The sequence below is a fragment of the Bidens hawaiensis genome, unplaced genomic scaffold (genome assembly GCF_021521415.1).
Source record: "Bidens hawaiensis isolate Kalapana, Puna unplaced genomic scaffold, B.hawaiensis_p1.1 tig00001087_1, whole genome shotgun sequence".
NCBI classification, from domain to species: domain Eukaryota; kingdom Viridiplantae; phylum Streptophyta; class Magnoliopsida; order Asterales; family Asteraceae; genus Bidens; species Bidens hawaiensis.
In genome coordinates this window covers 644,914-669,261 of record NW_027491062.1, presented here as the reverse complement: position 1 = coordinate 669,261, position 24,348 = coordinate 644,914, and the positions used below count along the sequence as shown (strand labels likewise).

General features: G+C 40.6%; 2 protein-coding genes across 3 annotated transcripts; one reads left to right on the top strand and one right to left on the bottom strand.

Annotated features, from left to right (window-relative positions):
- Window positions 1-64: 64 nt before the first annotated feature.
- Window positions 65-16,974, top strand: LOC143558308 (serine/threonine protein phosphatase 2A 55 kDa regulatory subunit B beta isoform-like). 2 transcript variants are annotated; one of them, XR_013139719.1, is made up of 14 exons: window positions 65-151; window positions 13,594-13,697; window positions 13,813-13,920; window positions 14,020-14,139; window positions 14,804-14,989; window positions 15,081-15,172; window positions 15,329-15,447; window positions 15,537-15,660; window positions 15,737-15,860; window positions 15,933-16,001; window positions 16,074-16,165; window positions 16,358-16,461; window positions 16,558-16,634; window positions 16,726-16,762. XR_013139719.1 is itself a non-coding variant. In XM_077047162.1 (14 exons), exons 1-14 carry the CDS (start codon window positions 76-78, stop codon window positions 16,860-16,862), a joined length of 1,506 nt encoding a protein of 501 aa, XP_076903277.1. In that variant the 5' UTR covers window positions 65-75; the 3' UTR covers window positions 16,863-16,974. The 2 variants fall into 2 exon arrangements, 1 of the variants encoding a protein (XP_076903277.1); XM_077047162.1 differs by having other exon boundaries at window positions 16,384-16,461; window positions 16,726-16,974.
- Window positions 16,975-17,591: 617 nt separating this feature from the next.
- Window positions 17,592-21,809, bottom strand: LOC143558299 (uncharacterized). Its single transcript, XM_077047155.1, has 5 exons — window positions 21,629-21,809; window positions 20,402-20,480; window positions 19,691-19,815; window positions 19,159-19,602; window positions 17,592-18,324 (listed from the first exon to the last, which is right to left on the bottom strand). The coding sequence occupies exons 2-5, from the start codon at window positions 20,429-20,431 to the stop codon at window positions 17,934-17,936; spliced, it is 990 nt and encodes a 329-aa protein (XP_076903270.1). The 5' UTR covers window positions 20,432-20,480; window positions 21,629-21,809; the 3' UTR covers window positions 17,592-17,933.
- Window positions 21,810-24,348: the final 2,539 nt, after the last annotated feature.

Below are 24,348 nucleotides of genomic sequence, written 5' to 3'. Positions count from 1 at the left end.
CTTTATTGTAATCGTTTTATAGTAAATTATATAAAACTTCGATTATTTAAAAAAAAACTAAACGAATTTAAAACCATGACATCTTCACCTCTCCACTGGCAGTTTTCTCAGGTTTTCGGCGAACGTAGTTCCGACGAAGAGATCGAAAACAGTAAGAGATTTTGTGCTAAATTTCATCTTTGTTTGAAGTTTTTTAACTTTATAGATCATTAAGATTTGTGTATTTCGATAATATTCAAGTTTTGATTAATTATCTGAATTCAGAACTACCGCACTTTGATTAATCTTATACACCCCATATGATACATGGAAAATTTCATATGTGATATGTCCATATAAGTTACTCTAGCACAACACACCACTGTCACATGAATCATTTTAGGTTATAAGGGTTGTATAACAGTTTGTATAAAACCTTTATCTATTTTTATGCATGCCCATATAAACCTTTTCCACGTATCAAAAGGGCCAGTGTAACCTTATATGACCTGTATGATATGTGGAAAATATTATTGATAGAAACTCGAATGACATGAATAAAATAGGCTAGATTTTTTTTATTAAAAATGTGATAGTGGATCGCCCTATTCGAGATGCCATGGCTACTCTCCAAATTACGATACGAATAGATAATATTGATAACTTAGACAACGCACGATATAAAATGATCTACCTCTATTCATACTAGAAGTTAACAAGGTAATCAGATTTCAAGTCTAAATCTCAATTGTATTATTAATTTTTATGATTAATTGACAACAAGTCTACAATTAATCCTTATTAACCCTCTAACTCTTTACCCATACAATTCCTTGTTAGACAAGAATAGGAGAAAAATTAACTCGAAAAACCTTTAGGTTTGTAAATTCGACAACTAGGTCTCCGTACTTACGCAAGATTACACTAACAACCTCAAATTCAGCCCTTTTGACTTTGACTCCCCTAATAATAATAATAATAATATTATTATATATAATAATTAGCTCCAAGTTCATTATGATATGTGATAAATGTTATAAGGCATGTATAATCTATCAATGGTGTGTGTATAGTGAAGCGGTATGCACCCGCCTTAACATCGAGCGGGGCGGGTCAACCCACAAGATATAGACAAAAGGCTTGAAATCAGGATGTCATGAAGACACAAAGCCAAAACCTATGCGCGTGGCGCATATCACATATGCTCACGCATATCACATATGCTCACGCATATCACATATGTTCACGCCTCACATATGCTCACGCGTCACATATGCTCACGCATATCACATCTGCGCGTGGCGCATCTGCGCGTGGCGCGTATCACATATGCTCACGCATCATATATGCTCACGCATATCACATCTGCGCGTGGCGCATAACACATATGCTCACGCATATTACATATGCTTGCGCATATCACATCTGCGCATGAAACATCTGCGCGTGAGAATAAAGAGAAGACCTCGCGCATCCCCAGGATAGGCGCATATCACACATGCACATAATCAACCACGTCCTTATCCAAATCAGGATAAGGACAACCATGATTGTGCTCATCAGACAACCTTCCAGAAGGTATCCTTTAAGGAATAAAGAATATGCTGATGTTGACAGCTGCCAATGAAGGGTGGACAACTCAGCAAAACCCATGTGCTACCACGTGATTGCACATGGGTCAGGTGAAATACCATGGTCAGAGAATAATCAATGAAAAAGCACCAGGTGTCCTAAGGACACGTGGCGCGAAGCAATAGGAGGAGGCCAAAAAGGCCCTAATTGGGTCTGAGCCCAATCATTGGAAACCCTAACACTATAAATACCACACCACCTCCACAAGGGGAGGTAAGCAAGAAAATACATTCTAAATCCTTACTCACTTTCAGATTATTATTATCTTCTCCTACAATATATTATTCTCACACCGGAGGGTTACCCCAAAGAGGACCCCTCTGTCCCTTTCTGAGGGGTAAGTTCACGGTGCTGCTCGTTTTGTAGGTGGAAGAATTCATACTCCGGAGAACCATCGGTGATATAGCACACTCATACCCGAGGAAATTTGATCGTTTACTAGTAAGTCGATCCACGTTTCTTCATTCGCGCCATCACCTGTTACAACGGCAACAAAACCACTATCTCTTCAGTTCTCTCTGAAAATCTTCACCATGGTTTCCGGTGTTCGAAACAGCGATCAAGTTCTGGAGGATAATGAGCTTGAGGATGTTAATGAGGGACATCAGTTTCTGAGGGCGCCGCGTGATACTGCGTGCACCACCAGCAACCATCCCTTCATCACAACACCTCATAGCCAGACTGAAACTCCTCCAGACGATCTCACGTTCCAAAATCTGACTGGTGCAAAACAAAAAGGACCAATGGGTCCGGAAGTTGAAACCAATGACCCTAAAGAATGGCTCATAAACGAACAACGGCGTTTAATGGACAAATACAATGAGCTGGTCAAACACAAAAAGTTAGCCGACTTAACACAAAGGCTCGCATTTGATAAACAAACCATTCAGGGAACAACAAAAAGGGCGCGCGCGCCGGAAGATGGTCACTCTGTTCACACCGAGCACGCTGATATTAGTGATGAGGAAGATGTGCACAGCATGAGGAAGACGCGAGATACTCATGCAGGAGGGTCACAGCTCCGCGCGCATATGAACATAGCGCCTGGAGCCAAAGCCGATATGGATCTATACACACCGTACAACCCACAAGCGAAAGGGCAAGTGGACGTAACCACACCATATAGGCCAGCCATCTTGGTGAAGCATTCAAAATTCACTGAGCGCATTGCGAAGGCTCCCATTCAACACAAAACCAAGATGCCAAGTGGTCTAGGCAAGTACGATGGTACAATAGATCCAGATGATTTCTTACAAGGTTTTTACAACACTGGAAACCTAGAAAGCTGGACGATGCCAAAATGGTGTCACATGTTTGCTCGCTGCCTCACGGGCGCAGCGCGTGTCTGGTTCGAAAGCTTGCCGACAGGACAAATCGATGGGTTCGAAGAGCTATTGGAGAAGTTCCAGGCTCACTTTGTACAGCAGCGCAGACACACGCGCGACCCCGATGACATCATGCACTGCGTGCGCAGGAATGATGAAACCATTGAAGACTACATAACTCGTTTCAATCAGGAATCTCTTGCAATTGGGGGTATCACTGAACAACTCTTGCGCGTGGCCTTTATACAAGGTGCGCGCAGTGATCAACTCCACAGAGCTCTCTTGAGCAGAGATGACATGCCAACCACTTGTGCTAAGCTTATGGAAGCATCGCGAATCTTCGCGCGAAATGAAAAACAAATTGCCCAAGACAGAGCAAGAGATAGAGGGCATCAAACAGAAGCACCACGCAACAATGAAAGGAGGGGCAAACAAAACTCCGTATGGTCCAGGTTGCAACAAACCAGTTATTCTCCCGCAGAAAAGCAAGCGCAACAAAGTTCACCCCAGCCCCAAAAAGACATTCGTAATCGCGGAGAAGGTGACAAGTGGGAAGGCGGCAGAGAGCCAAACAGACCTCTACCAAGAATATGGACTCCCCTCACCAAAACGCCTTCGCAAGTGTTAAGCACAGAGAATGTCCAGTTTAAAAGCCCCAAGCCATTACTCCATAAGGGACCACCAAACAGTGGCAAGTATTGTGAGTTTCACAAGTCCACAGGGCACAACACCGATGCATGCCACCATTTAAAGGATGCGATTGAAAGAGATGTGAAATCAGGCAAGTTGGCTCACCTGGTGAAAAACCCAAGACCAGAGAATGAACAACCAGACGGAGCCTCAGCCAGTAAAAAATTCAAAAGAATCTGTGTAGCTGAAGGAGGAAGGCAAGGACAAGATCGAGGAAGAGAAGCGCGCAAGTCCAAGGGGATTGGCGCGAGCAACAAGTAATCTTCCCAAGAATCAGAGGAGGCCCGTCTATCAGCAGTCCTCTAGTCATCACTGCACACATCGCTCATTATGAGGTGTCAAAAGTCCTGGTGGACACCGGCAGTGAATCAGACATCATGTATGAGCAATGTTTCAGGAAGTTGGATCCAGCAGACCAAGCAAGGCTCGAAATTGTGAATGCACTAATCTCGGGTGTCTCAAACGAAATTATTCACCCCCTAGGTCAGATACAATTCGAACTAACTTTGGGGGATGAGAAACACAAGCGAGCTGAAATTGTCAACTTCTTGGTCTTGCCCACCACTTCATGCCATAATATGATCTTGGGTAGAGGAACGATTGCCCAATTCAACGCCATACCGTCACCAGCGCACGGCGCGTTGGGGTTCCCAACACCAACAGGAGTAACATTTGTATACCGAGATCATTTGTGCGCAGTAACAAGTATACCGCGAGAAGGAAGAATGAAGCTTCCAATGGCAAACAACGCGCCAGAGGAATGGATTCTCAACCCAAAATTCCCAGAACAAACAATCACCATTGGAGCTACGATATCAGATGACACAAGGGTGAGAATGAAAAGATTGCTCACAACGTATATATCGGTCTTCGCGTGGCAACATTCTGATATGACTGGGGTTCCGCGAGACCTGGCGCAGCATTCTCTCAACACATTCAAGTCTGTAGAGCCAATTGCTCAAAAGAAAAGAGTCATGGGGGATGAGAAGGCAAAGGCCATGAATGAGCAAGTAGAAGATCTATTGCGCGCAAATATCATCCGCCCAATACGATACCAAACATGGGTAGCCAATCCTGTGATGGTAAAGAAGAGCAATGGGTCATGGAGAATGTGCATTGATTTCAAGGACCTCAACAAAGCGTGTCCAAAAGATTATTACCCCCTCCCAAACATTGACGCGAAGGTGGACTCTGTGGCGCCATTTAAGCTCAAATGTTTCCTGGATGCCTATAAGGGCTATCACCAAATTCAAATGGCACCACAAGATGAGGACAAGACTGCCTTCAGAACTGACAATGGTGTTTTCTGTTACACAAAAATGCCCTTTGGTTTGAAGAATGCAGGAGCCACTTACCAAAGACTCATGGATGCGGTTTTCAACGAGCAAATTGGAAGAAACTTAGAAGTCTACGTGGATGATTTGGTGATTAAAAGCAGGGAGGAAAAACAAATGCTCAAGGACATCGAAGAAACCCTTTGGCGCCTAAAGGAAGTAAACATGAAGCTCAACCCGAGCAAATGCACATTCGGCGTAGAAGAAGGGAAATTTCTCGGTGTAATGGTCACCAAGGATGGTTTCAAGGTGAACCCAGAGAAGGTGGAGGCTATCTTTAACATGCCCTCACCATCCACCATGAAGGAAGTTCAAAAGTTGAATGGCAGATTGGTATCAATTAACAGGTTCCTAGCAAACCATGCAAGCAAATCTACCCCATTCGTTAACACATTGAGAAATTGCTTAAAGAAAAGCCAATTCAAGTGGACGCCTGAGGCCGAGCAAGCTTTCACTGAGATAAAAGAATGTCTGATAAATCTGCCTGCGCTCACAGCTCCACTTCCTGGTGAAACTTTAACGTTGTACCTGTCAGCAGGAGAGCGCGCCATTGGCGCAGTGTTGTTGGTGGATCGCAAGGGAATCCAAACACCAATCTATTATGTAAGTCGGGTGCTGACAGATCCTGAGACGCGCTACACCATCATAGAAAAGTTAGTTTTATCACTAACACATGCGTCGCGCAAGCTTCATAGATATTTCAATGGTCATCCCATTGAAGTCCTGACTGATTACAACATCCAGCAAGTCTTGCGACGTCCCGCGCTCTCAGGAAGGCTGACAAAATGGGCGCTGGAATTAGGAGAGCACACGATCGCCTATAAGCCTCGTCCAGCAATCAAGGGACAAGTCTTAGCTGATTTCATCGCAGAAATCCCTGAAGGAAAAGTTGAAGAGGCTCAGCGCGAATTAGACCCTCCGCAAGCCAATAATGAAGAAAACGTTTGGAGATTATTCACTGACGGAGCTTCAAACAACGAAGGGTCCGGCGCAGGCCTCAAGCTGGTGGATCCAGAAAATCATGAGTATACTTACGCAATCAGGTTGGATTTCAAGAGCACCAACAACGAAGCTGAGTATGAAGCCCTGCTGGCCGGTTTGCGCATCGCGCACAAGTTCGGAATCAAAAAGCTAGAGGCTCATGTAGATTCATACCTGGTAGCAGCGCAAGTCAATGGCCTTTATGATGCCAAGGAGAACACCATGCCTCTGTATCTAGAGCAGGCGAAAAAACTCATCGAACAATTTGAATCTTTCAGAATCATACACATTCCGCGCAGTGAAAATAAGTCTGCCGACGCGCTGAGCAAGATGGCATTAACCAGCTTCGATCACTTTGGCAAAGATGTCAGGGTGGAAATAATGAGCAACCCGTCGGTGGGAGCGAAGTCTGTCCTTGTAATTCATACAACACCTTCATCATGGATAACTCCAATAATGGAATTCTTGAAGGAGGGAAAGGTACCGGACGATCGCGCACAGGCGAGGAAGATAAGACACAAGTCGCAGAACTACGAAATGCTTGATGGTACGTTATATCGACGCTCTTATCTTGGACCGCTCATGAAATGCCTGGATGCTGAGGAAGCAAGCTATGTGATCAGAGAGATACACGAAGGAATCTGTGGAATACATGCCGGCCCGCGCATGGTGGTTGCCAAGGCAATGAACGCAGGTTACTATTGGCCAGGCATGTACTTGGACGCGTTAAAAGAGATCCAAAAATGCAAAGCGTGTCAGAGCTATGCGCCAAACACCATGCGGCCAAAGAACAACTTGATTCCGGTGACCTCCGCATGGCCTTTCCACAAATGGGCAATCGATATTGTGGGTCCCTTACCACAAGCGCAAGGGCGAGTAAAGTTTTTGGTAGTGGCAGTAGACTATTTCACAAAATGGGTTGAAGCCAAGCCACTAGCAAAATTCACAGCCGAGGCAATGAAGCAATTTATTTGGAGCCACATTATATGCCGTTTTGGCCTGCCAATGGAAATTGTGAGCGACAATGGCAAACAATTCACTGACAAGAAGATATCCAGTTGGCTCAAGGAATTGCGCATCAACCAAGTCTTCACTTCAGTATACCACCCTCAAGGGAATGGCCAAGTGGAGCGCGCGAACCAAAGCTTGCTGAATGGGCTGAAGAAAAGGTTGGAGGGAGAATCCCATGCATGGGTCGAGGAGTTACCTAATGTCCTGTGGGCGCACAGGACATTAAGCAAAACCAGCAATGGCGAGTCCCCGTTCAGCCTAATCTATGGAACGGAGGCTATGATTCCAGCAGAGATTGGATGCCCATCCTATAGAGTGCTCATGATGAGTAAAAAAGACAACGAGCAAGAAAGGAGGTTGGATCTCAACTTACTTGAAGGGCGCAGAGAGGCGGCTATCATCAGTGAAGCCAAATACAAGAAAAAACTAGAAAAATATTACAATCAGCGCGTGAAAGAATGCCACTTCAAGAAGAATGATTTTGTCCTTTGGAACAATGAAGCTAGTCGCGCAATACCCCCGGGAAAGATGTCTCCCAACTGGGAGGGACCTTATCAAGTCTCGGAAGAATTGGGAAAAGGCGCATACGCTTTAAAAGATTTGAATGGAAAGAAGATCCCGCGCACATGGAACGCAGCACAGCTTAGAAAATGTTTCATGTAAAAGTTGTCAAGTTTGTAATCAAGGCCCTTTAAGCCATTATGAATAATGATGCGCGCTATTTTCTCTTAATGTGTGTTCTATTACCTTTTGCATACATGTTTCACACTTCCCTTTATTAATTTTGAGCAATATGACAACATTGTATTGACATCAAACTAAAAATAAAACGAAGTAAAAGATACATGCGCGAGCTTCTAGCTCAAATGCGTTAACGAGTTTTAACTCTAAAACGTCGGGGCCTTAGCCCAATAATATGAGCCTTAGCTCAAATCACTCATAACATCCATCCTACATGCTGCACAGCTAGACCATAAAAGTACCTAAGCACAACTAAGGCAAAGCACATGCCAAAACATAGTTAAGGTCTCAGGTCGAGGTCGCGCATGGGATTATAATGGATATCAGAGTAACACATACTGACACGTAAAGGCTAAAAAACTCATTCATAATTCCCTATAATAAATGCGCGATAACGTCGCGCAAAGGAGGAATAACGAAGTGCCAAGGCACGTGTCAGCATATTCAGAATATTGCAAAATAACTTGAAATGCGACAACTGTTAAGGATTAAATAAAATAATTTCCTTACAGCCTCGTCCAAGTTTCAATGTGTAAGCATACCTTATATTCAACGAGCATAAAAATGCAATATAAAGAGATGAATTGGGAATGCGCAAGATGCGAATAAGGGAAAAACAAAATTTCATTCCAAAACATAGAAGTTTACAAATTTACAAAATGATGAGATAAAAACTACAAACAAAAAAAAACATGAAGGGCTTTTCAAGTCTCTATATCAACATCAGCCTCTTCATCGCCCTCATCATTACCTCCTCCCTCAGCATCTGGCGTAGCCCGCTCCTCGTCATCTCCAAACTTACCATAATCAAGCTGTTCGTCTTGAATGGAGTCGTCTTCTATCACGATAGTGTCAGGAGTAGGTCCTTTGGCCACGCCAGAGCCGCTAGCAGAGGCAGCATTTCCTGCGCCATCATCGCTGCCACCAGTCCCTTCACACTCGTCAAGTAATTTCTTTAGCGCGCCAAGATCGGGCTGGTCAGCAAGCGCGGCTATCTGCAAGTCACAAGGAAAAGTATGAGTACAAAATATTAGGAAAATAAGTCAAGGTAAACTCATTAAGGTTAAAATACCTGCTCAAGGATGGGAAATGGAGTATTCAAGTACTTCTCCCCCATCTCGGCCATGTCAGCGCAGACAACGTCGAGCTGATAAGGGTAGTCGAATGGATTCTTCTTCAGCATGCCATATTCATAGCCATCCTTAAACCCTTCAGCTCGACCCACCAAGCGCGACGCAGCATTGCAATCCATCACAAGGGTCTGAAACTCGTCTGAGTATTTCATCGCATAAGCGCAACGAGTCACACCCTGTGAAACTAGCCATTGACGATCCTGCGCGAGAGAAGAAACAGACGTCTCAAGAGCAGGAATCTGAGAGTTTAGCAACTCAACAGTTTCCTTGGTTTGTTTTAGCTCTTCTCTGTCAGACGCTGTTGCCGCCAAGACTTCATTCTTTTCTGCTCGCGCAGCATCGAGCTCTTCTCTATCAGACGCTGCTGCCGCCAAGGCTTCATCCTTTTCTGCTCGCGCAGCATCGAGCTCTTTCTTCAGGCGCGCAACATCACTCTCTAATAAAGATTTGTCAGTGTTAGCCTGAGCAAGAGTTTGATCACGCGCCTCTGCCTCCAACTCCAAGTCACGCGCTCGACGCGCGTACCTGGCCGCATCCGCTTCTGCCGCTTGCAGCTTCTCCCGCGCAGCCTGCAGCTCATGCCCGCGCTTCACAAAGGCAGCGTTGGCACTTGCTCGGTTCTCACTAAGTTCTGCTTGGAGTTTCTCAGCTCTCTCTCGAGCGTCAGAAAGATTCCAAGCAGAAATCTTAGCCTCTTGCTTGGCCTCCGCAAGGGCATCGCGCACTTTTATATAATCATTGCGAAGCTCTTGGGAGGCAGCAAAGTACGCAGACCCAGCAAAAAGGTGGTCGTTGAGCAAGTCCACGCGAGCGCGGTCCTCCTGAAACCTCCTTTCAGCCGGAGGAACAGAGTGAGCCCAGAAGTCTTCACACACGCCCATGGATTGAAATGAGCTATCTTCAGTAATATTCCAGCTCGGGCGATATATGCGATCGGCTTCCTGCAAACACAAAGCACGCAAAAGAAACGTTTTAGTTATCTAGACACTAATTTGGAAGTCCGCACAGCGGAGAAAAACAAACTTATACCTGCGGAGAACCGGCAGAAAAGTCAGCGCCAGCTGGTGAGCTCCTGCCTGCCCCACGAGAAGAAGGCTGCGCCGCAAAATCTCGTGACGCTATAGGGCTTGCGCGGCCACCATCGGAATCTTCAAAATTGACCTCATCATCCTCTGTAACAGGTCTTTTCTCCTGCGACTTGGGAAAATCAAAAACAGTCTCACGAGGAGGGCTGCGCGCAGGAGGAGGTGAGGGAGGCCTTGATGCCGTTAGATCAGCACGTAAAATAGTCTCCTGCTCCTTTGTAATCCCAATGAGAGGAGATTCAGTGCTTGTTGGAGCAGGAGCAGAACTAACGGCGCCGGCGCCAGCAGTGCCGCCAGCAGCTTGTGTGCCAGCTATAATTCCTATGAAAAAACCAACAAGGAGAAATGATTCATGACTTGATCTAAAGGAAAAAATCAGAAAATCAAAGCGCAATAAATACCTTGGCGCACCGCCGTCCGCGAATTGAGCATCGCCATGAAGTCCATTTTCCCCCTTTTCGAGGGTAAAACAGGGGACTTCAAAGCAACCTTCGGCGCAGCCTCGGTACCTTGCTGCGCCTGAGGTTGAGCCACCAAAGTCGCCGGCTCTACAAACATTTGAGTGAGCAAAGCTTCATTAATAACTCTATCGGAATCACGCTCATAAAACCACAAAATATAAACAAAGTATACCTGTTGGAGAAGATGAAATAGCGGGCGCAGCGCCGCTTCCCTTGTCCGCCGCGCGAAGAGATGAGGTGGCAGCACCATACCTCGTGTGGACGGGAGGATTGCCCACACCTCGAGGCAAAGAAGACGAGGAAAACTTGGAGGTAAATCCCTTGGTTTTCTCAAGTCCCTTCGCTTGGGTAGGAGGATCCTGGGCGACAGGGGCATCATTTTTCTTCTGTTTTTTACTGGCCCCTGCGCCAGTTTTGCCTTTAGCTTTGCGCTTGAGTTGTGGCGCCTCAGCTTCTTCCTCCACCTCCTCTTCCGCAAGCTCCAACTCATAGTTCTCGAGCGCATCTACAATACGTGCAACAGAAATGTTAACCAAATTTGGTATTCTAAAGGCATAAGCATAAGTACAAAAGCTTACCAGGCGCATCGCTGTCAAAGCAAAATTCTAAATCGACAGGGATGAACATATCATCGAAGCGATCGGGGAAAGCAACTTCCCCAGCGCTCAGCGCGACAGAGCCGCCCTCCATATGCTCGTCATAGGCGGCGTGGACGTATTCCTTGCTTACTGCATAAAACAAGACAAATGATATCAGCAAAACGAATTATATTCGCGCAGAAATAATGCAATGAGCTAATAACTCACCTAAGCCATCAACTTGGACGACAGGCTCAGTCGCGCTGTCGGCCCACCTCTTGCTCATACCAACCCCCACCAGCGCCTCCTCGCAAATATTCTTGGCGGGGGATGGTTCAGCAGTTAACTTGTTAACCCATGTGCCCGTTGGGTTCTTAAGAACATTCTCATCCACGGGCGCAGAAGTGATCGCGCGCATGGTCATGCGGATAGGAATCACACCAGCCTTAATATAAAAAAAATTTTCAGACCAGTCATGAAGGCTTTTGAAGGAAACAGTGCAACACTTAACCTTCTGATTGCGCGGTGTGAATGAGAACCAAGAATCTTGGATTTTTGGCTTGTAAAAATATTGAAAGCGCCGAGGGGTGGGCTCCTCGCGCTGAGCTTTGCACATGAACTCAAAATGAGTCATGCGCACTAGTCCACAAGGATGGACTTGGGATATGTGAATCCCATAAAACTGAAGGAGCGCACCCATAAACCTTGTCATCGGAAGACGAAGGTTACAGTGAGTGAAAAAGTGAGAGTATAAAGAGATGTAGCCGGTGGGCGAATCTGCCGCCGTTTGCCCGGTCGCCGGGAGCAGACAGCTGTACTCAGGGAGAAAACCCTGAGAGGCGACGAGATTGTCGAAGTCAGACTGTTTCAATTTGCAGGGAATCTCATCCCATCTCTTCACTGTTTTGTTCTTCCCCACATCCTCCGACGAGGCCTCGGCAGCCCGTTTACCCTTGCCGGTCTTCTTCAAAGTGGACATAACTAACGATTTTACACGGCGTTTGCTGGGGGAAATTGTGGTGTCTGGGTTATCAGACATACAATTGGGAATCAAACAGCGGTTACTTTAAGCGCGGAAATCTGGAAGCAAAAGATGAAAACTCTTAATCGGAATGAAAATTGAAGGAGAAGGAGCTCTGAAAATAACAATGAAGATGAAGAAAAAACCACTCAAAAGGCTTGCTTTTATAGGCCCAGGAGAGAGAAAGAAACAGGTACTGATCAGAGTTACGCTCACGCGCCCCCACTCGCAGGTGCAGGCCAACATGAGCGCGACACGTGTTCCTGACACTGTATGAGGAGACATGAAAGGCCACTGTAGCACCTCGAGCACACGAAAAGTCTGACACATAACGTCTCCATCTCTGACGCATGTCAGCACCAACCAACCACGTACATGGACGATTCATTTCAACCAAAAGGATAGAATTTCGCGCAACGCACATATGAGAAATAAAAAAGAAAAGACAACCCCTATTAAAAGAGCAAACTATTAAGTCTAATATCTATCTTACCTCGCTCGCGCGAGACAAGACACACATTAGACTGGGGGGGCTTGAAGAGGTATGCACCCGCCTTAACATCGGGCGGGGCGGGTCAACCCACAAGATATAGACAAGAGGCTTGAAATCAGGATGTCATGAAGACACAAAGCCAAAACCTATGCGCGTGGCGCATATCACATATGCTCACGCATATCACATATGCTCACGCGTCACATATGCTCACGCGTCACATATGCTCACGCATTTCACATCTGCGCGTGGCGCATCTGCGCTTGGCGCGTATCACATATGCTCACGCATCATATATGCTCACGCATATCACATCTGCGCGTGGCGCATCTGCGCGTGGCGCATAACACATATGCTCACGCATATTACATATGCTTGCGCATATCACATCTGCGCATGAAACATCTGCGCGTGAGAATAAAGAGAAGACCTCGCGCATCCCCAGGATAGGCGCATATCACACATGCACATAATCAACCACGTCCTTATCCAAATCAGGATAAGGACAACCATGATTGTGCTCATCAGACAACCTTCCAGAAGGTATCCTTTAAGGAATAAAGAATATGCTGATGTTGACAGCTGCCAATGAAGGGTGGACAACTCAGCAAAACCCATGTGCTACCACGTGATTGCACATGGGTCAGGTGAAATACCATGGTCAGAGAATAATCAATGAAAAAGCACCAGGTGTCCTAAGGACACGTGGCGCGAAGCAATAGGAGGAGGCCAAAAAGGCCCTAATTGGGTCTGAGCCCAATCATTGGAAACCCTAACACTATAAATACCACACCACCTCCACAAGGGGAGGTAAGCAAGAAAATACATTCTAAATCCTTACTCACTTTCAGATTATTATTATCTTCTCCTACAATATATTATTCTCACACCGGAGGGTTACCCCAAAGAGGACCCCTCTGTCCCTTTCTGAGGGGTAAGTTCACGGTGCTGCTCGTTTTGTAGGTGGAAGAATTCATACTCCGGAGAACCATCGGTGATATAGCACACTCATACCCGAGGAAAGTTGATCGTTTACTAGTAAGTAGATCCACGTTTCTTCATATAGTATGTAAGTGGTGTCTTCAAATTTTATCTATTTTTTGATGCAAATTTTGCTATGCTTCTTTAGGTGATGTGATATCCGCCATTGAATTTGACAAAACCGGTGATTATCTTGCTGTTGGTGATCGAGGAGGACGCATTGTCATTTTTGAAAAGGAGACTGGTAAACATGTGCGAACGATGTTCTTATTTCTTGTCAAGAACCAAACTATTATAAACTATGCTTTTTTTCATAATGTATTTAGTTCATGTTTTAATCATACTGCTCGTGTTATTATACTCGTAGGTGATAAGTAAGCAAAGTTATCAAAATGATTTAAACAGGTCGAATGTTTCTTTACTGCAACATCCTGAGTATCGATACAAGACCGAATTCCAGAGTCATGAGCCCGAGGTGTGTAAGGCCTTAATATTGTGTATGAAAATGAACAAGACCATTTTAATATATTTGACTTTGAAACTATTTATAGTAGTGTTATAACTTGTTTCACAGTTTGATTATTTAAAAAGTGTTGACATTGAAGAGAAGATTAACAAGTTGAAATGGTGCACTGCGTTGAATGGATCGCTCTTTATACTTTCAACCAACGACAAAACCATCAAACTTTGGAAGGTATAATCTTCTCAAGATTTCACCTTTTTCGTAGGTAAAAACGAGTATAACTTCAAAAGGAAAATAACTTAAAATGAAACGTATAATGGGTCAAAAAGCAAGACAAACTGTGTTCGAGGCCAACCCGACCCGATGTGGTTCAACCCAAAAACTTGCAGTAGGAGAGTTAGTTGGTTTTGGGCTCAAACCGAACCAAAAGTTAACAACTCGATTTTTGAAAACCATTTGATTTCGGGTTTCCCAATAAGGGTTATGGTTGGGTTCAGTTGGGTTCCAGTTTTACCATTTGGGCTTGAAAATTTTTTGGCCGTAAAAAGGGCCTAAAATAATGAATTTGTACCTAAAACTTTGGTTCTAAATTTTTTATTAATTAATGATTAATTGTTTATTACACATGTTGATTTAATTACACTATTTATTGGCTACACCATTTATTAATCTCTTATAAATGATATATATATATATATATATATATATATATTTGTTTTTTTTATTGGGGGGGTATGTTTCAGTTAAAAATCAGTTTCTTAAAAAATAGAATCAAACCAGTTTTTATTGTGTTCGGTTATCTCTGTTTCATGCACACCCCTACTTTCAGTTGTGAGTAAAGGTAAACTTAGCGATGCTAAATGCTAATATACATATTTCATGTTTCTAAAGCCAGGTTAAGGAGCGAAAAGTCAAGAAAGTCAAAGAAATGGACGTCAGTCCACATGTCTCTTCAGAAAGTTCGCTTTTGTCTGAAAGTAGTTTTATAAAAGGGGAATCTAAATCATCGGTTTCCAACGGTCATCAGCTAGAATGGACTAATAATAATAATACTAAGGGGACAAATATCACACCTTCTAATGTAAGGATATTATGTTACTCTTAGAATGAACTAATATCATTTTATACAAATTTTCAACTTGAAATATGATAGAAACTAATACATTGTTTAGGGACAAAATGTCTCGGATGCTGCATTTGCAAGATGTCGAAAAATGTATGCGCATGCTCATGATTATAATATCAACTCTGTTTCAATAAATAGGTAACCATGTAATCTAATTTACATTTTATCCTAATTTATGTTTATTAATTAATAGTTTAATACTCAATATATAGCTATGTATGCACATGGCCATATTTGTAACACTTTATTTTGTGAAATTTAACTGTCGATACGACGTTGGTGAACCTTGTATAGTGATGGAGAAACGTTTGTTTCCGCGGATGACCTTAGAATAAACTTATGGAATCTTGAGGTTAGTGATCAATGTTTCAATATTATTGACACGAAGCCGACGAATATGGATGATCTTACAGGTGAGTAACATGTTAATATAGGTTCTTTCTTTACATATTAAGCAATCTTTACGTTTATTTAACATTAATTTGTTATGTCTATTTCACAGAGGTGATAACATCAGCTGAGTTTCATCCTCTGCATTGTAATTTGCTTGCTTATAGTAGTTCAAGGGGATTTATTCGTTTAGTAGATATGAGACAATCAGCATTATGCGACCGTAGTGCTACAATGTATGTTAATTTATTTAATAATAACATTATATCAAAAACTTAAAAAATATATAATTATGTTGTCATTACAACTCAGTTTGCAGGATGCTGATACCCGAGGGCCAAAAACCTTTTTTACAGAAATCGTCGCATCAATCTCTAGTATTAAGTTTGCACCAGACGGAAGACACGTTTTAAGTCGTGACTACCTAAATTTAAAGGTCTTCTTGTTTTATTATAATTTAAAAATATGTTAACTGTTATGATTGTAATTATGGATGTTTTTTTTTCAGCTATGGGATATGCGGATGTCGAATTCGCGAGTTGTCACGTATAAGATTCATGAGCATCTTCAACCAAAGGTCAAATATCATTTATGAAAATAGTTTTTATCATAAATTTAACTCGCTTATTTATGTATTTTTTTTGTACAGTTATGTGACTTGTATAATAACGACGCCATATTTGATAAGTTTGATTGTTGCATTAGTGGAGACGGGACTCACTTTGCAACCGGATCATATAGGTAGGTCCACTGTCAATTCGGGTTATTAATATCTTTAACGGGTCAAACTGGTAAAATAAAAAAAATGGTAAGCTAAAAAGAAAATGGGTCAAACGGGTCAAAAATAATCCAAATTGCATATCATAATAAAAATTGTTTGTAAACATATTTGACTCATTATTATAAATCATTTTGACCGGTCAACTCATGCAGCTCTATGCACTTGTTATTTGAATTAGCAATCACATGAGAATATTCCGTAATGGAGTTGGAAGCGAAGAAGGAGCTACGGTGGAAGCTAAAAGAAACTCTAACCGGTATGTTATAATAAAAAAATGATAATGCAAAAAAGTGTAACGAGTCGGTCAAACCTGACCCGTTTGACTTGGTTCGTTTTTTTTTGTTGGCTGCAGAAAGCAACCGCAACAAGCAGCTTCAAGGCGTAGAAGATCATCTCTGAGCAACTTGGCGCGTGGACTATACCGACAAGGTTTTAACCATTACTTTTTATTGTTCATCATACTATTAGAACTTTATTAATATGTTTATAAGTTTTGGTTTTCGTCTACTTTGTTTTGCAGGGAATGATGTTTCAGACGCGAGAGTTGATGAATTTTCGTGCGATTTTAAGTTAAAGTTACTGCATTTAGCGTGGCACCCGAAGACCAATTTGATCGCGTGCTCTGCTGGGAACAGTTTGTTCATGTACTATGCATAAGATCAAAAAAGTATCATGATCATGAAAATTATGAGGAGTTACTTGAACATTATAGAAATCATAATGATTTTGTTATTTTTGGACATTACAATAACCTTCATTTATTTGTATAATTGGTACGAATTTGTTGGTCTAAGCGTTTTAACTTCCACACTTCTTAGTGAATTTTCAATGCCATAAGTGATCTAGCCCGTTGATCTTAGTACTTTTACTATTTTAATGGTTAAATATTAAACAGTGATAAAATTGTAAAATAATAGAAAGTTTATAAATAACTGAAAGGTAAAATTAAATGAGTAGCTTTCATTGATAGTTTTTAATTTTATATGCTTATATTTTTCAACTTGTAAAATGAAATTATGAATTTATTATCTTAATTTGAGTATAGTACTGTTATATTTTAAGTTGTTGATAATAATGGTACGTCTATACTAGTTGCTATAGCGTCTTTGAGTTATCCAATTACAGTGGTACGTCTAAACTAATTACAACAAGGTGTCTAATGTAAATGTGCGACTAAGACTCTAAGTTGCCTAGATCTATCAAATGAGCATACTACCACTACTATGTGACTATAATGTGCGTCAAACAATTACAATGGATGTGCTTGAAATATTTCGTCCAATAATTAGACATGTCTTTAATCATGCATCACTTGTGTGACACCGACTCATACATTAACACAATCAAAACAAGAGAGAGAGAGAGAGAGAGAGAGAGAGAGAGAATCGAAAAACGTAAAGAATTAGGTCACAACCGATCAATGATCTCGCTATTAAGTTTTCAGTCCATTTCGATTAAAACTAAACAGCCCATTTTAAAAGTAGCGTCAACAATATCCGTGTAAAAAATGGTTATTAAATCTCAAAAGACTGAGAATCAAAAACTCAAATACAATGTATTTCAACATAAAAAATCCACCTTTTTTTTCTGCTTATAATCCTCAAGACTGATGAACTCCAATTCAAATTCGGGTTTCCTACCTCTTGCCTCAATCAAATCTGCCCTATTCCAAAACATTACACCGATAAAAACAGACCAAAACGAAATCAAAATCCCGTCTTCCAAACACTAGATGAAGTTGGCCCGTTTCAGAAACCTGATCAGTTTGCAATAATAAGGCCATATTGATTCAATGTAGTCCAAATACTTGTCGGTTATCCATTCTGGAACTTGGTTCCATATTTCTTTGTATCGTAAGTTCTTAAAATCCACCACGGGTTGCCAGAAACGAGCGTGTATGGTTTCTTTGAGCTTCCCACTAATGACATAATTGTAATAAGTGGGTATGTTTTTGACCAATTTGACCGATTGCTTGAAGCTGTAAACGTAGAGTAAGCATAACCCTTGAACAATTTTGATGTACAGTGCGAGAAGCAGGGGCCCGAATATCCATAAAGGTGTCAGCTCCTTTGCGACTTCCGGTCCATATTTTATGTTGACTGCTAGGTACAGGGGTATGCTGCAGATCAAGTTTCACAAAGAAATAAAATAATGAGAAGTGAGAAAACTTCAAGTTAACCAGAATAAAATGTAAAATATAAAAGACTGTTTCAACGCTTTATATGACGAAAAATAATCATATATAATTGGAAATAAATTGGTAACTATGACGATAATTCATTAGTCACAAGAGTAGTTTGTGTTGTTTCCGCCCAAGTAGGGGTGTAAACAAGCCAATCTGCTCGTGAGCTGCTCAAGATTGGCTCGGAAAAAGCTCAAATCAAACCAAGTTTAATTGAGCTCGAGCCCAAGCCTAAAAATAAATTCATTTAATAAACAAGCTGCAGCCTCACAATGAGCCAATATTTACATAATAATAATAATAATAACTACATACAAAATTATGATAAAACAAACCACATAATTTATTCTATGTTACAAACTATAATTTGTAACCATATAAAACTATATCTATTAACATATATAAAAAATAATCATATGTGCGTATATATATAAATAAAATTAATAAAGCAAGCCAAGCTTGAGCTTGAAAAACTACACGCGAGCAGAGCTCGAAAAAGGATACAGGTCAAATGAGAAAGCAAAAGTCACCAAGAGTGTATTCTTACGCATAAATCCTCCTAAATCAACTTATTCAACACATTTGATTATTATCAGAATCATATAACTTTTGTGTTCATATTAACACATTTAACTATTTACATAAAAAGAATCTGTTAAGGTAAAAGCAAGAAACTATTTGTGATGTCTAGGTCAACAGTTCTTATACATCTCCAAAAGCAACCCAAATCAAGCTCAAAAAACGATAAAGGTAAGAGTAAGTATGACGTACAATATCATTGCAGGTATCTTTATTGCAGGATCCAGACCCGCAAAACTAGCCCAAACAGATTTCAAAATCGCACTTCTGCCACTGTTTTGGATCTTACAATCCGTTTCCACCAATTCATTTGAAGGCAGGTCCTCCTCTAATTCCCCATCTGTTATTTCACTTTGTGAAGGTGTGCGTAACAAAGTCAACCAACTTTTAAACAGTTGAATAGCTTGAGACCCTGCAGTAGTCTCAGCCATATTAGAAGTAGGAGTAGCATGATTGTTCTTCACTTTTGATGACTCAGCAACAGTTTCGTTTCGGTCCTTTGGCACGTAGGAAAGTTTGACCACGTTCTTTGTTGACTTTGACCCTTTCTCTCGGCTTCCGGAGTCATCATTCTGAGCGTTACCTTTAAAAGATGATATTTTTAATGGTTTCCTCTTAGATAGAGGTGCCTTTACACTGTTTTTATATGAGTATGTTAGTATACAAAATAAAGAAGAGTGCAAACAAAAAATAAATCAACACTTGCAGCTACACAAATACTTACCACAAACAAGATCTATGCTTCAAAAAAATAATATCTGTTCTATTAACAACTGGAAATGCTACCAAAAAATTCTTTGATTCAATACCCTTCTTCAAAGATAAAGGTCTTGGAACAGCATATGAACCCTTCAAAACCGATAAAATATCAAAGTCCTGTGTATGTTCTTATTTTCAGACAGAATGAATCATGAAAGCTATTATTATCGCACAATGGTTTTCACCATATTTTCCTATCGATCGTTGGAATGTTGAGAATTATATTTACCATTATTTTCATGTTCTATGTTGTTTTCATTGGAAAGTAAAAAGTGGAGCCTTTTTAAAGCATCATTTCCTAGCTAAATTCTTTTTTGTTAGAAAGTCATCTTTTGGTGTATTTTAAAGCCCTAAACAAGACTTGACCGAAATGTCAATGTTTTTATTTACTCTTACCCAATTATTATAAGAGCAAATTATTTTCCAAAGGAATAACCAAAAAGGTTAAAACAGGTGGCCAAATATACAAGTCACAACTCTCAGAAGGTATGTTCTTTATCAATAGATTCATTCATAGTCCTGGGGTTAGTGGCCCAGTGGCAGAGGCAGCACCTCACTCTTAATCACCCAAAGGTCATGGGTACAAGTCCTAGGAAGAGTAGGAAATTTTCCGTTCCAAAGAAAAATAGATTCATTCATACATTAACTCTTGACCATAATAAATGCAAGCAATTACCTGAACCTGGTGGGTTACTAATGCCATCATCCCTCTGTAAAGCACCCTACCATTTATTATGCAGCATCATACATAGCACCTGCAAATGTACCAATTGACAAACATCAGTTACTCAAATTCACAACCAACCACTGTTCAGGTGCATACTCAATCATCATCGTACTCAGTATATCCCACCAATAGCAATGCTATGGTAGGGTCTGAGGAGGGTAAGATGTAGACAGCCTTACCTCTATCCCATAGGGATAGAGAGGATGCTTCCGGTGAGACCCCCGGCTCGATAGTAGTTTTGCATCAAGCCTTGGACATAAGGCACATAGCACTCAATCATCGGGACACCGGCTGATCGGTGTATGTGCCCTTGTCTTTCGGCTATCAACGCCACCACATGATGCCTGATTAACCTTCCGCCACTTTTAACGTTATTTTCACGAGATTAGTAAAATAACGTCAAAATTAGTGCAATTTTACTTTTGCCCACCCGAGGGTTCACACATATATACATTATAGGTGCATACTCAATAAAACACAATATTCTACCATAAATCACCTATCCAATCAAACAAAAATTCCACTTTCCCCAAATTCAAATTCACCCAAAATCCAAACAAATACACAAAACTTGTAGCCTTAAGATTATCATACCATTATTTATATGTACAAAATTCTACTTGCCCTAATCTCAAACTTATCCAAATTCCAAACAAATACACAAAACTTGTAACCTTAAGCTTATCATACAGTTATTAATATGTACAAAATTCTACTTGCCCTAAACTCAAATTCATCCAAAATCCAAACAAATACACAAAACTCGTAACCTTAAGATTATCATACCGTTATTGTTATGCACAAACTTCCACTTGCCCGGAATTCAAGTTTCATCCAAACTCCAAATAAATACACAAAACTCGTAGCCTAGAGATTCTCATCCCATTATTATTATGTACAAAAGTCTACTTGCCTAATTCAAATTTTATCCTAACTTCACACCAAATTTGTAGGCTTGAGCTTATTATCATACCATAATTACAGCAATAATAAGAGAATGAAAATTAAACATAGCACAAATTAACACTCATGAAGCTCCATTATATCTAGCTAAACAACCTATACCTAAAACACATGAATATAAAGTAATAAAACTATAAAATTGATCATACCTTCACAAATATCTATCTACACCTACAAAACCTAACACGCTTTTAACGAATTGAAAAGTAATACCTGTATTTATCAATAACCGAATCGTAGCCGTACCGGATAACGAACGTTATCTGGAAAGTATCGTTAGCTATGCGTACGGACGGATTATTATTAGGTTGCTTGTATGGAAAGAAATGAGGAAGCTTTATCTATCTATCTGTTTATTATTATCTTGTTCCAATGGAGTTGAAGATTAGGATAAAGACATACAAATGAAATGAAATGAAATGAAAATTAGGGTTTTATATCATATCATATCCCCAATTTCTTCTTCTAGGGGATAATAAAAGTGATAAGGCGGTAGGAGTAGTAGCTAGTTAATTAATTATATCTATTATCTATCAACTTACTTTCTTTCTTTCTTTCTACATTTGCCACTTCACTTTACCTCTATTACGTTTTTTACCCTTACTTTGTTGTTTGATTTAAAGAATTTCGGTCATCGATCGAAAAGACGTTGTGGCCAATGTTTTAAAAAGTGGTTTTTAAATCAAACTGGATTAGGGTAACAAATGATATAACCAGTGAGCCGAGAAGTTTAATTGGGTTAGGTAGTTTATCATGTAAGTTCATATAAATACATTTTTAACTCAAATTTACATAATTTAATACTAAATTATAATTCAAGGGTTAATTAATAATTAAAAAAACAACACAAAAGCACTGGGTGGAAAGTTGATGGTATTGTCATGCTAATTAAAACTATGTTAAATGGTTATGGTTCGGGGTGTTTAAGCCAAATAAGTCAAAAGTCATACAACGGTGATTCCACAAAGGCTTTAGAGGCTAAACACTCTTGCAAAGCAAACCACGTCTATGCCTAACATGACATATTATGAGGTTCCTCTTTTGGCGGAGGTTATAGTGTCATTGGTTGCATTAAATCATTTTCTAAAGGAACTTCGTGTGAAAAGGATGGTTTGAGGGCATAACATATTTTGGATGTTCTTTGTTGAGAAAGGTCGGCTATTGGCTCTGACCTCATATGTGTTATCACTACAGTGGTTAATTTATGGTTATGTACTTTGGCAGAGTTTGTCGTGCATGCTCCTCTTGCATTGCTTTTAAAACTTGACAACGGGATTCAACCTATTGCAATCCGAGGCGTTTGGTTTCTAAGGTTGTTATAAAAGGTGTTGGAAAAAAATAACCAAATACTTTAATAAATCTAGTTTGGAGTTGATGTGCCAAATGACGCAGAGGCCCTATTTCATAGCGCCAACAGGGTGTCGAGTGAGCGCAACAGCGAGTGATTGTTTAGAAATGGGTCTTGGGGCGGATGTTTGGGCTGTCCAGTTAAGTATTCAAAAATAAAAATAAAAAATTATTCTTCAAAATATGTCGTCAAATCACTTGGGTGCAAACAACTTCTTGGGTATATATAACTAGAAAATTACCCGGCGCGTTCAGTATAATCTGGGTGGTAGTAAAACTCTAGCGTTGAGATGATAAGTTGACGTGAATTCAGTCGGTTTCTTACGATGCTAGGATTAAAACAAAAATGACTTAAAAAGGAAATTTGGCATCCGGTCGGTTTTCGTTACATTCGCTATGGTACCGGAACTAAAACAAAAAAACCAAATGGCATCAAAACGCTAGTATTGTCAGTCCCGGGCATTAATGCAGTGAGCTTACACGAATTCAGTCTGTTTCCGTTACGTAAAAAAAATTGATGTTAGGTCGGATCTCGTTACATTCGCTATGCTACCAATACTAAAAAGGAAAATCAAAATGGTATAGACAAGTTTGGTGCCGCCACTTGGTTAGCGGCACCAAACTTCTCTGTTACATTCGTTATGGTACCGGAACTAAAACAAAAAAAACAAATGGCATCAAAACCCTAGTATTGTCAGTCCCGGGCATTGATGCAGTGAGCTTACACGAATTCAGTCTGTTTCTGTTACGTAAAAAAATTAATGTTAGGTCGGATCTCGTTACATTTGCTATGCTACCAATACTAAAAAAGAAAATCAAAATGATATAGACAAGTTTGGTGTCGCCACTTAGTTAGCAACACCAGACTTCTCTTTTATATATATATATATATATATATATATATATATAATAACTTTACTTTTCTTCATCTACAAATGGTTAAGTATTTTACAACTGTAGTCTTCAAAGTTTGAAACCTAACATTTTTAACCTAAACTTTATATGAATTAATGAAATGTCAATATTTATAACTCTTAGTCTAACTTTTATTCTCCTTTAACTAGTTATATAAATATCTCAATATTTCAAATACTCACTAAATGCCAATAAACAATTTCATTGCTAGAACTTCTTAATGATTGGGTTTAGGATTTAGCGTCCACTAACAATTTTGTGGGGCAATGAAAAAAAAGAAGTAAACTATAGCCTAACATATAGTATTTGTAAATAACCAGGGTTCTACCCTACGTATTGCGCCGGACAGATTGGTAAAACCCAAATGGTGTCAGTCCCGGGTATTGAGGCGATAAGTGGATGCGAAATCGATCAGTTTAGGTTTCGTGCGTTCTGATATCGTAACCAAAAACTAAAAATAAAACAAAAAATATAAAAATTGTGGTGGACTAATGGGTGTCAGTTGGTAAAACCCGGACGTTGCGAAGACCCAAGCGTTGTTGATCATGGACGTTGAGATGATGACTATAAGCAAATTCGACCGGTTTCCGTCACGTCGTTACGGTATCGGTGCTTTGACATTCGGTTGGTTTTCGTTATATTCGTTACGATACATATTTAAAATAAAATGC